Source organism: Pituophis catenifer, unplaced genomic scaffold (assembly GCF_029215685.1).
Source record: "Pituophis catenifer annectens isolate HBS135680 unplaced genomic scaffold, rPitCat1.0.hap2 SCAF_6, whole genome shotgun sequence".
Classification (NCBI taxonomy): domain Eukaryota; kingdom Metazoa; phylum Chordata; class Lepidosauria; order Squamata; family Colubridae; genus Pituophis; species Pituophis catenifer.
The window spans coordinates 40,488,913-40,503,249 of NW_027256886.1; the positions used below are offsets into that span (position 1 = coordinate 40,488,913).

A 14,337-nucleotide genomic window follows, 5' to 3' on the forward strand; every position below is an offset into this window, starting at 1 on the left:
TAATAATTAAACAAAAGCACAAATCAGAAAGCAGTCTGGTTGCCACTTTTCACAATAACTTCAGTTTCCAAAACCTTTTTAGCATAGCTCTACATGTAACACAGTTCGTAATCTGAATGGTGTTTAAGATATTGATTGCTATGGCTAGTTCCAAGATGAGCCACAAATAAAAGATGACCCACTATAGGGTCACCTGATCCTTCATGATTGATACCAAATGCCCAAAGCTGCAAAAACTCAATCCTGCATTAGATTATCTACTGACCAACAGTATGCTTGCCTTAAACCATTTCTGATTGATTATTGTTGGCTTCCTACATTAATGATTTACATAGCCTTCTTAATGACAAGAAAATGATGAGAGCTGACCCCAGAATTCAGGATGATTTATCTCCGGTAATGAGAGTATCTATTAGGATTCTTAGGGGAATCCTAACAAATCAGTGGGATAATATTCTCTTTAGCACCATCTTTTAGGAGATAGTGCTGAGGTAAGATCAGAATTAATCCACCAAATTCCCCTATTTGGTAGATGCCAAAGAATGGCACCATATTTGACATATCTAGCAAATGAATATACAGTAATCTCCTGCCTATTTCGGGAGTTGTGTAACTTCTGATTGGACGTGTATTATTTTCCCCCTATAAAACTTGGAACTTGGTTGCCTTCATTAATTCTATACTCAGAAAAGAAATACTAAAAATCAGCATATAGTTTACTGTGTGATGAACAACCTTTTTCATCTGAACTGATCTACTGCATGATGGTCGCAGGAAACTAATGAAAAGGAGTGGTGATATGAAAACTTCTAACTTGCAAGCAAGCTCTCAAATGATCGTAGGAGATTAAACAACAATTGCTGTCAGGCTAAACATTTTAAATGTTTGTGATCTCTAGTAAGAACTGATATGAATTCATTTCTGCTGGTGTCTGTTATTTGGCTTCACCTAAATCTATAGGCCCTCTTAATATACTTAAATAATTTAATTTAAAAAAAAATTAAAGTATATTAAATTAAACCAATTGATTAAAAAATATGTACCATGCTATGAGTTCAAGATGGCTTTTGTTTTACTATTTGTAATATATAGACTACAAGTGGAGATAATGGACATGATTCCTTATTCCTCTCCTGAAGGCAGCTCCAAGGTTGCGGTCATGTAATAGTATTTTGGACATACCCTTTCCCATAAAAGTCCATATATTTGGGGTATAGCTTTTGGGAATGGATGGAAAGGTATTGTTGCCACAGATCATGTTTATTTAAGAGGAAAGTGGATAGATTGAGATCCAAATTCCACATTTCCTATGGAATATCTAAAATTTTAAACTGAACTATTTTTTCTTTAGATTGTGCGTACAGACCTAAAGGATTTAAGAGATTTCAACTTGGATGGAGCACCTTATGGTTATACACCTTTCTGTGAAAGCCGCAGAGAGATGGATGGCTACCGATTCTGGAAGTCAGGATACTGGGCAAGCCACTTGGCTGGAAGAAAATATCATATTAGGTGATATGTTTGCACCCCAAATATTTCTGATCTATTTAATATGAGAGTAAATAGTAAATTTATTTTGAATGTTACAAATAAATTCCAATCTGAATTTATTTTGCATTTTACTTATTTAGTGTATAATTCAGGTACAAGTGAATCTAACAGCTGTTCTTTCTTTGTTTTTAGTGCTCTTTATGTTGTAGACCTAAAAAAGTTCAGAAAGATAGCTGCTGGAGATCGACTCAGGGGACAATATCAAGGACTTAGCCAGGATCCAAATAGCCTCTCCAATCTTGATCAAGTAATTATATCTTTTATATGTATACTTCCAATCTTTTGTTCAAAATAGATGCAAATCTTACAGTAATACTGCATTTTTAGAGAGTTTTCCCTCATTCGTGGCAGATATCAGATTCCAAAAATTTGAGTTTTGCAAACACATTGCTATTCTTTGCAAAATCAACCATTAGAAACTTGTAGAATGGGCAGTCAGCTATAAAGCTTTGTGGAATACAAACATAAGAAAGGTTAAGAATAACAAATACTGAGGAATAATGTAGAAGTTAAAGAAGATAATATTTTGTGAAGAGATTCATGAATATGCATTATGGTTACTAGTAGATGGACAGATAGGAATATGTATTAGTGGCATCTGGAGTACTGATTATAGGTATGCAGGATAGGCATGGTAGAAAGGAGGCATTCACAAACTACTTTCCCATCCCTTCTGCCTACCTTCTGGAGTATATGGATATAGCTGAAAGCAAATGCAATCCATTTGGGTTAGTCAAGCTGGCATCCTTATTCTTGATTCAGCAGATGCCATCTGTTTTCAGGAATTTAGATGGGACAGTACAGAAAATCTCCCTTCCCTAGGACTAGGTTTTTAAACAAACGTGTTGTTTCTTGTGACAGGATGAATATGGCCAAAAACTTTGGAATGTATGGTGCAGTACAAACACAACATTAGAGTAGTGACAAAGGATTTTAATGTTAAAAATAGATCAAAATATACAGTTGGGAAATAGCATAATGGAGTCAACTTGTAGGCAGTTTAGATCTATATACAATAGGTGGCAACTATTAACCCAGAAAGAGAAAAAGAAAGTACAAGTGAATGTAAAACTTTACAGCTGAGTAAAACAGCACTGAAATTCATCCCACATACACAAAGCCAACACCAAAATTCTTTTGCTATCCTTCCCCTCCAACTTTATCTTACTGCTTTCAGTTCTCTCAGGACTTTTGCCATAGGACTGAAATCCCAAACCCAGTTAAGAAATCTGCTCCTTCATTTCTTGATACTCTGGGGACTTGCAGCCAAGGCTACAGGAGAAAAATAAGCATCCATTTGTTTCTTCTGGTTAGAATTCTACCCCCTGCTACTCACTGCAAGAAGAGAAGTGCTTTATAGAGCTTTAGAATATATGAACTTCCAAAGTATAATCCCTTAATCTGCTATAGACACGCAGATGAGCCGTAGTTGCCATCTGTTAAATGCAAGGTACAATAACTCAATATAATTTAAGAACTTCTGGAACTCTTCAGTGATATGGTTGCGGATGAGGTAGGCTCAAAGGTAATTAAAGATAAATATTTTTCATTGATGCTTGGTCTTTTCTAGCATGCTCATCCTAAGGTTTTATTGTTTTAGTCTACGTATTCTATGCTCTGAGCAATACAGCTCCAGTGTATTCCTCAATATAATTGCTTGCCCCTAGGGCATATTTTGTTGTTTTTGTTTTTTAAATTTGGTCAGCAGACATTTTGTAATGTCTGTAATCCATTTGTAATGGATTAATTTTTATTTATATGCAACTGTAATACATTGAATTTTTTAAAGAAAATATGCAAAGAAAGATCACTGTAAACTTATGTTTTATAGGATTTGCCCAATAACATGATCCATCAGGTCCCCATTAAATCACTACCACAAGAATGGCTTTGGTGTGAAACTTGGTGTGATGATGCTTCAAAGAAGAGAGCAAAGACTATTGATCTGGTAAAGTTGCTTCATTATATTGTGTGTGGAGGGGGAGCTTATCTGGTGAATAGGCATTCACCAGGCCTGCCAAAGAAAATCTCCAGTAGGAAGGAGTCCAGCATGTTTTTAGGCAGACTGTTCCACTGTTTCACAGCTCTTAGTTTAAGGAAGTTCCTCCTAATATTCAACCTGAATCAACTTTCTTTTAATTTCAAGCCTTTTGTCCTTGTCGCAGTTTCAATAAGGCCTGCCTTCTGTTGCATATGGCATCCTTTCAGATATTTTTATCCCCTTTAGTTTTTTCTTTTGCAAGCTAAACAACCCCCAGGTTCCTTAACTATTCCTCAAGATAACTCTTCTGTAAACCTACACCAATATTTCCATGTTGAAGGCCGGTGCCCAGAACAGTACATCAAGTATAGTTTAGCCAGTGTAAAGTACAGTGGAACTACTATCTTCTATGAACTGGACACAGTGCTTCGTTATATTTGTTAAGGACTACAGTGGTTTTATTAGCTTCTGGACCATGCTGCTTATTCATGTTTAGCATCCAAAAGCATTTTTAGGTCCATCTCATATGAGCTGCTACTAATCCAATTCTTCTTACTTCTCTTTACCAATGAATTTGTTGGCTGGTCCTTGGTGTTCTCGGAGCTTTGTTGTTTTCTTGCAAAAGTTTCATTATCCAAACCAGGTAACATTAAGGACCACTCATCATTGGCTGGTTATTTTATCATATCTAGGTTTTAAATTTGATGATACAATAAGAAATCAAAGGTATAATTACAGTATACCTTTTGTGGATGACATTATTAGGAATTCATTTTTTAAAAAAGATAAGATTTTACAAATCTGGAAAAAATGCAGCCTATTCATTATTACTATATGTAGTAATAATGAAACTGAAAAAGAAGTGAAATGTTGATTTTTATTGCTATGTTGATAAAAGTATAATAAAAATATAGCTATTTTATTGCTATATTTTATAGATTTTATTAATCATGCTCTAAAAGAGAAAAGAAGACTTACGGAAACATGATAGCTGTCTTCAGTTATCTGAAGGGTTGTCATGTAGAAGATCGGGCAGAATTATTCAGAATTATTTCAAAAGACATCAGGAAACAATGGCATTAAATTATAAGGAAGAAGATTCTGATTGGACATCGGAGAAATGATAAAGGCAACAGCTGTTCAACAGTGGGAGATATCGCCTTTGGAGATGGTAGAGTTTCCTCATTGAAGGGTCTTAGGCAGAGCCTACCTATCAGTCGGGTACTGCAGTAGTGAAGCCCATTACCAGACAAGTAATTGGAATAGATGATATCAAGGTCCCTTCCAACCCTGTTCGATTCTATGCTTGAATCTTAAGTTCTCAGGGAGTGTTCAGTACATTTTTCCCTTATGTGTCTCCATTGCCATTGACGCATGTGTTATATTGCAGTGTAATAATCCAATGACAAAAGAACCCAAGCTGCAGGCAGCAATGAGGATTGTCCCTGAATGGCAGGATTACGATCAAGAAATTAAACAGTTGTATAATCAATTCCATCAAGAGAAGGAGTCGGGAGTATTAATTACAACAAATGAAACGGAATCCCAAAGTCAGAAAGGTAATTATTTTTCATGGCATTCATTAATTTAAGAAATATATACAGTATTTCCCATAGAAGTTAGGAGATACATGATTGTAAGAAAATAGAAAGGGACTAAAGCCATTGTGTCTCCATTTTTAGAAGAGAACTTAAATGTAAGCTACATACTTCAAGAACTGGTTGTATGTAACTTTTTTAGTCCTTTTTAACTGAATAGGCATTAAGCAACTACCTGTAATTTGACCTCAATGAAAGTATAGAAATGGAACTTTCTTTTTCTTAATATTGTTTATGGGTAGTCCTTGCTTAATGTCCATTCATTCAGCAACTGTTATGATGGCTCTGAACAAGGGATACTTATGAGTGGTCCTTGTATTCACATGATCACAATTGGTGGGCTTGGCAATTAACCTGAAATTATGATGTTGCTGCATCCCACCATGACATGATCATCCTTTGTGAGCTTCATTGCTGGCTTCTAACAAGGAGAGTCAATGGTGAAGCCAGGAGGAGATTGCAAATGGTGATCAGCTGACTGCGGAAAATTGCATCAACACAGGATTTGCCTAATAACAGCAACGGGGACTGCAACAATTGCCATTGTAAATTGGAGTGGTCACAGGATGTTGTGCCCTACAAACATGCCACTTAGTGACCAAGTTCCCAGTCTCAATTACTATCAGTGTGAGGACTACCAGGAGTATTGTTCATGAATGTATTGCATAATTGTCCATTTATGAGTTTGAAGTTTTTTTTCTGAAAATGAACCATTCTGCATTTGCCTCTTTATTAGTTGTAGGTAGAGCTTGTTGTGTAATTTAACCATGTTTGTTTTCTAGTTGAGACTTCTCTGTCAGAAATAAGAAAATGTAATAGAAGGAATGGTACTCTTGTTTATTTTATCCTTTTGCCATAACAATACCTTAATTGCCAGACCTATGCTATTAATGGCATTTAAATGATATGCAGTTATTATATTTGTGCTTCTTCATATTTACCTGCATATTTCTCTCTCTCTCTCTTTTGTTTTTTCTACAGACACGCTATTGCATGGGGAATTATGATCATGGTGACATACCGAGTGAGACTATTTCATAGACAATTTTTCTATCAAATACTAGTTTTTCTTAATACACTTGCAAAACTGCTGAGTAAAATTGGAAGGTATGGGTCATGCATATTAATTGCAATTCAATTGAATGGGAACTGGATTATTTGAATTAGCTGAACTGGTTTTCTTTGCACCTGTGGGAGATTGAAGAATCTACAGAAGGATATGGAAATTGAGTAAAAAAGAAGTGTGGTGAAAAGCGTCTTTTACCAGCTTTTGGCCAAGTCTACCACGCTATACCAATCTATGTCAATACATCTCTACACCTTTCTCAGGAGTCCAGAGAAAGGGTAGCTACCTTGAGGATGAAATATGGAGAATACAGGCATTTCCATCATTTCAAGATTCTGAAATAGAGAGTGCTCTTTCAGATTTGCACAGGGATTTTTATGATATTTTGGACTGATTAATGCAGTCAGAAGTCAAATGGATTTTTTTATCATAGCCTTTGTCCTAATGGGAAAGTCAGTTCTTTATTTAAATATATTACATTGTGAATATCACCTCAGATACCCCATTACTGAGCAAAAATGTCAAAGCAATCCACAACTTTTGAAATATATATTTGCAAATGTGTATTTTAATGAAGCAGACTTTCTGTGGTTCTTAACATCTTTTTCCACTGACAACCTAAAAGGACATTTCTCTCCAATTTATTGAAAACTGCAAAATTATTAGGGCATTAAGACTGCTGTAATTTGTCATCATTCACTGAATGTACTTTTTGTTCATGCAAATCTGTGGAAATTTTTTGATTATGTAAATTTGATAAGTTTATTTTTTTTCCCTCAAAAAAGCGATGTCAGGTGAATAAAGCCTTAGAGTTCCTATATTTTTTTCTTTAATTCTTCTCTTGTGGATCTGATATTTGTAGTAGTTGTCTTGTTTTTGCATATTATATATGCATAACTTTCTGGTCAAATTTTCAGTTGTACACATTTATGTAAAATGGTATCTAAGAAATGTCCAATCTTGTAATGTTCCCTCCTCCCCACTTGTAATACTTTTTGTTACTGCTTTTCAGATGAAATAAGCAACTTTTGTAGAAAAACATCATATTGTGGATATATTGAACAACTGCCTGCAACTTTGAAATGGTTTCAAATACTTATAACTTGTTTTTGTTTAATATAAAAATATCCTTTGCTAGAAGGATTAACATCAGGAAGAAAAAAAGACCACCACCCCTTAAAATTTAATCTGTGAGAGAAAAAAGTGTTTGCAATTCACATCTAATAGTGGATATTGAGAACAAATTGCAAGCTTTTCCGATGCAAGCAATAATTTCTAATTTTGCATTCATATTATGAATTCTATGAATTCTTATTATTATCACATTATCTATTATTCTACAGAGTAGAATTTAAAGCGCAGTCTTATAAGATTCAAAACATTGTAAAATTGTATCATAATGCAAGGACACACTATAATCCCTCATTTGAAAAGTCATGTTTTGGTTTGTGTTGAAATGTTTAATAAGCTAAATACATGTAGTCCTCACTTGCTAACCACTCAGTCGGCGACCATTCAAAGTTTGACCACAATTGAAAAAAGACTTATGACCGGTCCTGAAAGTCGCAGTTGTTGCAACGTTTCTGTAATCACACAGTTGCAATTCAGGTGCTCAGGAACTGGCACACATTTATTTATTTACTTGTTCATTTTTTATTTATATCCCACCTTTATTATTTTCACAAATAAGGCAGTGAACATATCCAACCTTCCTCCTCCTATTTTCCCCACATGAGGTGTGTTAGGCTGAGAGAGAGTGACTGGCCCGAAGTCACCCCGCTGGCTTTCATGGCTTTCATTTACCACGCTGCTTGCAGCATCCTGCAGTCACATGATCGCCATTTTCAACTCTCACAGACCGCTTCCGACAAGCAACGTCAATGGGGGAACTAGCAGAAAATTAAAAGTCGCAGACCCATGAGGTTCACTTAACAACCACAGGTGATTCGCTTAATATCACAGTTTAACAATTGTGGTCAGAACTGATGTCATAAGTTGGCATGGTCACATGACTTTACAGCCACATCACTTAGTGACAGTTGCTGGTCCCAATTGTGGTCAGTAAGTGAGGCCTGGAGGCAGGATACTTTGTTGCCACTCTTGGAGAATTAGTATCTAAGTAGCATGTAAGGACAAGCCTCTGATAAAATTCTGTACCTAAGTGGATCAATTGTTTTAGAATGGCCTTTCTCAATCTTTTTATCCTGGAGGAAACTGAAATAATGTTCAGGTCTCAAGGAATTCCTACATAAAATCATATATACCTCCTCCATTTCTACTCTATAATCCACATTTTACAACATTTACAGCAACATCAAAGCTGCAGGCTGGCAGCTGAGTCGTGGTGTGTGAAAATTCTGATTGTGCACTGTGCAGTGTATAAAGTCCAAAAAGGATTTGGCTTTTTTTCAATCTTGATCCCTTGCAAAATCCCAGGGTTTTGCAGAATCCCAGTTGAGAATGATGCATTTCTGGTCTTTGAAACTGTTCTATTGATCTTAATACTAACATTGGAAAAGTCAGTTGTGGCATTTATCCCTTCATCCTACAGTTAAACAATTTCTAAAGTCATTCCATTCACCTTTTAATGTTAATGAGAAAGTTACTTTGAACTACTGATTTGTCCCTCTTGTTACATGAAATAAGTGTTAATGGCAGCGTGAATCCAAGGTGTTGGTGAGTGCTGTGCATTTGGTTAATTCTCATATGATCTTGGTTCATAAAATTTTGTACTGAGACCTAACCAGATATTTTGCTTTTTGTCTCTTAGGGCTGTGTAATTTAAACAGTCAGGTGATGGTTGTAGCTGCCCATCTTTATCCAATTCATTCTGATAAAAGTAAACTTCTATCATTTTAAGAGTCCAAACTTTCTCCAACACCGGGGGTGGACAACTGTGGCCCTTTTACAACCTGTGGACTTCAACTCCCAGAATTCCTGAGACAGTTGAAGTCCACAGGTTGTAACAGGGCCACAGTTGCCCACCCCTGCCCAACACCATCAGAATCCCATCTATTCATCCTATAGTGACATCTGCAATAACGGACACACATTCCATTGAATTCCAATGAATTATGCAGAGTAGCTACATAGACACAGCAATCAATATTTGTAGTGCACAACTAGATGAATATACAGGTACATGAGATAATCTTAACTGTGGAATGTTGTAAATGAGGGCACTGAGTATATGCAAAACTCAAAGTGTATGAATTCATAAGTGATCAGTTTAAGATCCTTAGTTTCAAATGAGTAACCAGTTATCAGCCACTTCTAGCCCTTCTCAATCTTTAGTAAACTTACAGAGACAATATTTTCTAGCATTAATATTTTGCTTTAAAATCTGATTGAACTTAATATTATTTAATATTTTAGATACAACTATGTCAGTATGCTGGTTAGTATACTAATGATCCAAATTTTATGGGTTTTTTAAAATGCTGCTTAGGAGCCTGAGAAGTATATAATACATGCTATCTGTTATGGCCTGAAAAATAGAAAATGGGTGTCTTTAAATTCTCAATACTGAAAATAAACACAGTGTAAGTAATGTAGAATGGAATTTGGTGCACTATAGCATCTCATATTCAGGACAGTTTTATTTTCTTTTTGTAAAGGTGGAATAAATTGTGGCTCACCATACTCTCTAAAGAAAAGACTTACAAACTCCCTTACAGATTGTTTTTTCTTGTGCATATAGATAAGCAAGCATTTAGCTCCAGATTAGTTCTGTCATCTTTGTACTATTATTTGTAATGTACAGTATATGGTAAAATAAGAAGCACCGAGGACAACTGAGGAAAATGAATTTGTCATCTCAAACGTTTGATTCACCGTGAAGATTTGTGCCTATCCTAATCAGGATGATATGATGAAAGTCTTAAGTGTAAATAAAGATTTAATTTAAAGATTTAAAATTCTTGAATAAGCTAGGAGCTTCACAATTTATACTTTTCAAAATTGGACTATGATTTTTATGTATTTACTGCCAATGAATCATAAAGTATAATACTGTTATACATTTTTTAAAAGGTGATACTTGGAAAGCCTTAATAAATTCGTTTTAGCTACTCTGAATGCTTTATCTACCTATAAACAAGATTTCTTTTAACATGGCATATATCCTGATTGTGGATATATGGTGTCAGTTTTAGAAAAATGAAAAATAAAAGTAGTAAAATTGAAGCCAGTTTTCCCTTACCCCTACATTACAATTGATATAGTCATGCCAAATGATATACAGGTCATAATGGTTTGAATTATTGTTTCTTAACTTTAGCAGCTCCAAGACAAATGGAAGATAAAAATGCCAATTTTGAATACTTCCTGTCGTTCCTACCATTTATTGGCTCTTATCTTCAAGGGAGAAACTAGAGCAGGGGTGTCAAACTTGATTTCATTGAGGCCTGCATCAGCGTTACATTTGACCTCAGGCTGGGGTGGGCATGGCCAGGGTGGGTGTGGTCAGCTTGATGTCACTTGTATGTGTGTGCTTGTGGTGGCAAGCGCTCTGCCAGTGAAAATGGACGCCCGAGCTCCATTTCCCTGGCAGAAGCACAGTGGGCTGGTCCTTCGCTGTTTCCAGGACAGCCCTTGAATTTGACACCCCTGAACTAAAGCCTTTAGTAAATGTTCTAGTGAAATTTGATATTTAGATATTAGCAGGAAATAATGGCTTGTGAGTTACATGTTTAGGAAGAGGGATCAAGAATTAACAAGGACCTGAAAATAAATGGAAATATAAAAGCCTTGTTAAATCAATTGTGGTTTTTAATGAAGGATGGGCTACAGCTGATCCTGACTTCTCTACTTATATTAGTTACATTTTATATTTAGATTTGCTTATTTCCAAGCTTGTGCACTTTCACTTCTGGGAACTGATATTGGTAAAAATGTTTATGAAGCCTAGTTGGATAAAAATAGAGGTTGGCTTCCAAAACCATTATTGAGTGATATATTTGGTTTGTGCAGTGCTTTGAATTCAGTCTAGAAAAGATGCTTTAGAACAGTATTCTTCAATCTCAGCCAACTTTATGATGTGTGGACTTCAGCTCCCATAATTCTCCAAGCAGCATGCAGAGTTTTGGTCTACAGATCTTAAAGTTGCTAAGATTGAGAAACACTGCGTTAGAGTATCAACAGAGCATCTGTCTGCAACAACTTAAGCAGTTACATTTCTCCCAAGGAGTGTATATGGCTTTTTAAAAATGTTGCAGACAGCTGCTACATTTGCATGGTCCCTCACCTTTGAAGATTGTAGAAAAACAGATCCTTATCCATTCCATGCTGTTGAATATTTTAAAATGTAAACAATGTCTCATCCCTTTCAACATTTCATCAGTACCTTTTAATTTTTGTTTATTTTCCCTACCACATTAGTGCTAAGGGACGTTCCATGTTTCCTCTTCATGCACATTTTAATAGGTGTTTATCTCTTGGAATTAAAATCTGTTAAATCAGTTAAATAATAGTGTTTTTTTAATCTATTTACTTAGAAAATTATCACTATCATTCTGACATTTTCTGTTAGCAATTCAAAATAATCAATTTTATTGGATATATTTGTCTCCCTTTGTAGAATGTTTCAGTACAACATAATGCATTAAAATTTAAATATGTGAATAAAACCACAAGATCAAATACATTATGTTGTAAACATACAGCTATGAATAATAGAATAAAAACTAACCAACACTGTTAGTAACTTAGTCATTAAATCAGTTAAGGCAAACCACAGAAATATCTTCATTGCGTTTTAGTTTGGACTGAAAAAGCTTCTTAGATGAGAAGTGAAACATCTTCAAGGAAAAACAAAGTCCAAAATCAACAAAATCCTTTTGAAAAAGAACCTTTGGGACAGGGTTTTATTTACTTAACAGATTTTTATAGCTATCTATATTACATAGCAACTCATAAATAACAATAAAATAGTAAAAAACCAAAAACAATAAAAAGCATGAAAGCCAACAAAATAACGGTCCAGTAACCAAACACAACCCCTTCCCACACATTAAAAAGAAATTTTCTAAGGTTTGTGAGAAAAGCCAGATCTTTACAGCTTCAGGAAAGCCAGGCATGTAGGACGCTATGGAACTCATAGGGGAAGGTGTTCCAAAGGATGGGGGCAGCTACCAAGAGGTGTGCTACCTAGATCCCACTGGATGGCAACTTTAAAGAGAAGAGAGTGTGTGCCCAACCTATCAGTCCTAGTGGAATTGGCAGATGCCCTCAGGGAGAGGTAGCCCTGCAAACAGCCTGCTCTGCTACCAAAAAAAAGTTTTAAAGTTGATAACCAGCACTTTGAACCACACCCAAAAAGAAACAAAGTCAATGCAGCTCTCACAGCAATGGTGTAACATGGCTAAACCGTGATGCACCCAAAACTGCATGTGCTGCTGCACACTAGACAATTGTAATTTCTGGATGGTCTTCAAGGGTAGCCCTATGTAGACAGCCACATGGTGTCATCAGGATGTGAGTGACTATGAGCAAGGCCTCTCAGTGCAGCAAATGGTGCAATTGACACACAAGATGAATTTTTATAAAAGTTTCCCTAACTGTGGCTGCCACCTGCTCTTTGAGCAGGCGCTGTGAGTTTAGGAGGACTTGGGAAATTTTGGATAATCAGATCCTTGGTGTCTCAGATTCAAGTAGACAAATCATTCAATAAAAACTTTCTGTTTTTAGTTTGTATGTCAAATTAAGACTGAAAACATGACTTAAAAGATAACTCTCTAAATAAATGGTAGCACTTAGTTCAAGGTCCACCAAGTGTTGTGGGCTAGGAGGCAGGCTTGGCATTTGGAGAGCATTGCTTCATGTTGTGATGTAACTGTTGAGACGGATGTAGTCAGTTACAAAATAGTATTTTTTTTACTCAAAAATATTGTATTCAAATCTCTCACCAAACTGTTGGAAGTGTGGGGAGATTGGCACCTATTTCCACATGTGGTGGACCTGCTCCAGGACGACTGAATTCTGGAAAATTATACAGGCATGGATCATGGAAATCACAGGTTATAACCTAATTCTGAAACCAGAGTACTATCTACTGAACATCAGGCCAGACAACATAGGCACAAATATATGGTGTCTATGTGTATTTATCACCACGTCAGCAAGAATATGTTTCACCCAACATTGGAAGGGGAAAGACCTGCCGGCTGAAGATTTGATTTTGGAGAAAATTTTGGATTATGCGGAAGCCGACAGACTGACTATAGCATTGAGAGATCAAAAGGACTCCGTATATTTCCAATGTTGGGACAAATGGTACGTTTGGTTGAACAACAGACGCCCAAAAAGTCAAGTATAACCAGGATTATGTTTAATATATGTTAAATCTGACTGAAGCCTACATACCGTAGAAAGTGTAAATATCATGTAAAGTTCCTGTCGCGATCATTTGTTTGACTATTTCTTTTTTTTGATGTATTGTTTTAAATAAATAAATTAAAAAAAAATATTGGGTCACTCATTGTCAACCTCTATAAGATATTTCTTCCATTTATCTCTTTTTCTGTGCATAAACACATACCGGTACTTCATAAAGTACTAAATTTACAGTGCATTATTATCCATTATTTTATTAATTGGTGGTGCATTTTGTGGCCATGGCCACAATGTTAAGAATCCAAGCTTAACACAAACAAAACATGTAAGGCAGAGATAGAGAACCTGCATTTTGTAGACCTGATCCAGTCCAACTAGATCAGATAAATATTTCCCAATCCATACCAATGATTACATCCCAATGAAATTTATACCATGCAGCATTTTTAATTAATTCTGTGTTTGTGTTATGTTTGAATCTGTAATAGATTCTGCCACTTTCAAATTAAATAAACTCGAGGAGAATCTACTCTGGTAAATATGATGATGGCATTGAAAATAGGCTTTAGCTGCCACCAGCCAGAAGCCTGGATGTTTGTGTTGGCAGAGATTGAATTGGAATTTTATCCCAGCCAATTTAATTAAAACTTAACCTAAAACAAGCATCATTGCAACATTTCTAGGGAAAAAATAGCAATAGGTGCAGCAGATGCTACAGAAAAATTTACAAATTTTGGGGGGGAGGAAATTCCATGTCATGAAATAGATTACTAGGAGCATTCATTCATTCATTCATTTATCATATTTAC

The 14,337-nt window shown here is 35.7% G+C and overlaps 1 protein-coding gene across 1 annotated transcript in view; it reads left to right on the forward strand.

The window, feature by feature from the left end:
• Nucleotides 1-7,029, forward strand: part of UGGT1 (UDP-glucose glycoprotein glucosyltransferase 1) — a 46,790-nt gene extending 39,761 nt beyond the window's left edge. Inside the window, exons 37-41 of the mRNA XM_070945140.1 lie at nucleotides 1,352-1,512; nucleotides 1,684-1,798; nucleotides 3,383-3,499; nucleotides 4,923-5,091; nucleotides 6,112-7,029. Of these exons, the coding sequence (XP_070801241.1) occupies nucleotides 1,352-1,512; nucleotides 1,684-1,798; nucleotides 3,383-3,499; nucleotides 4,923-5,091; nucleotides 6,112-6,137 (588 nt within the window). The 3' untranslated portion in view covers nucleotides 6,138-7,029. The remainder of the gene's footprint in view (nucleotides 1-1,351; nucleotides 1,513-1,683; nucleotides 1,799-3,382; nucleotides 3,500-4,922; nucleotides 5,092-6,111) is intronic.
• Nucleotides 7,030-14,337: the final 7,308 nt, after the last annotated feature.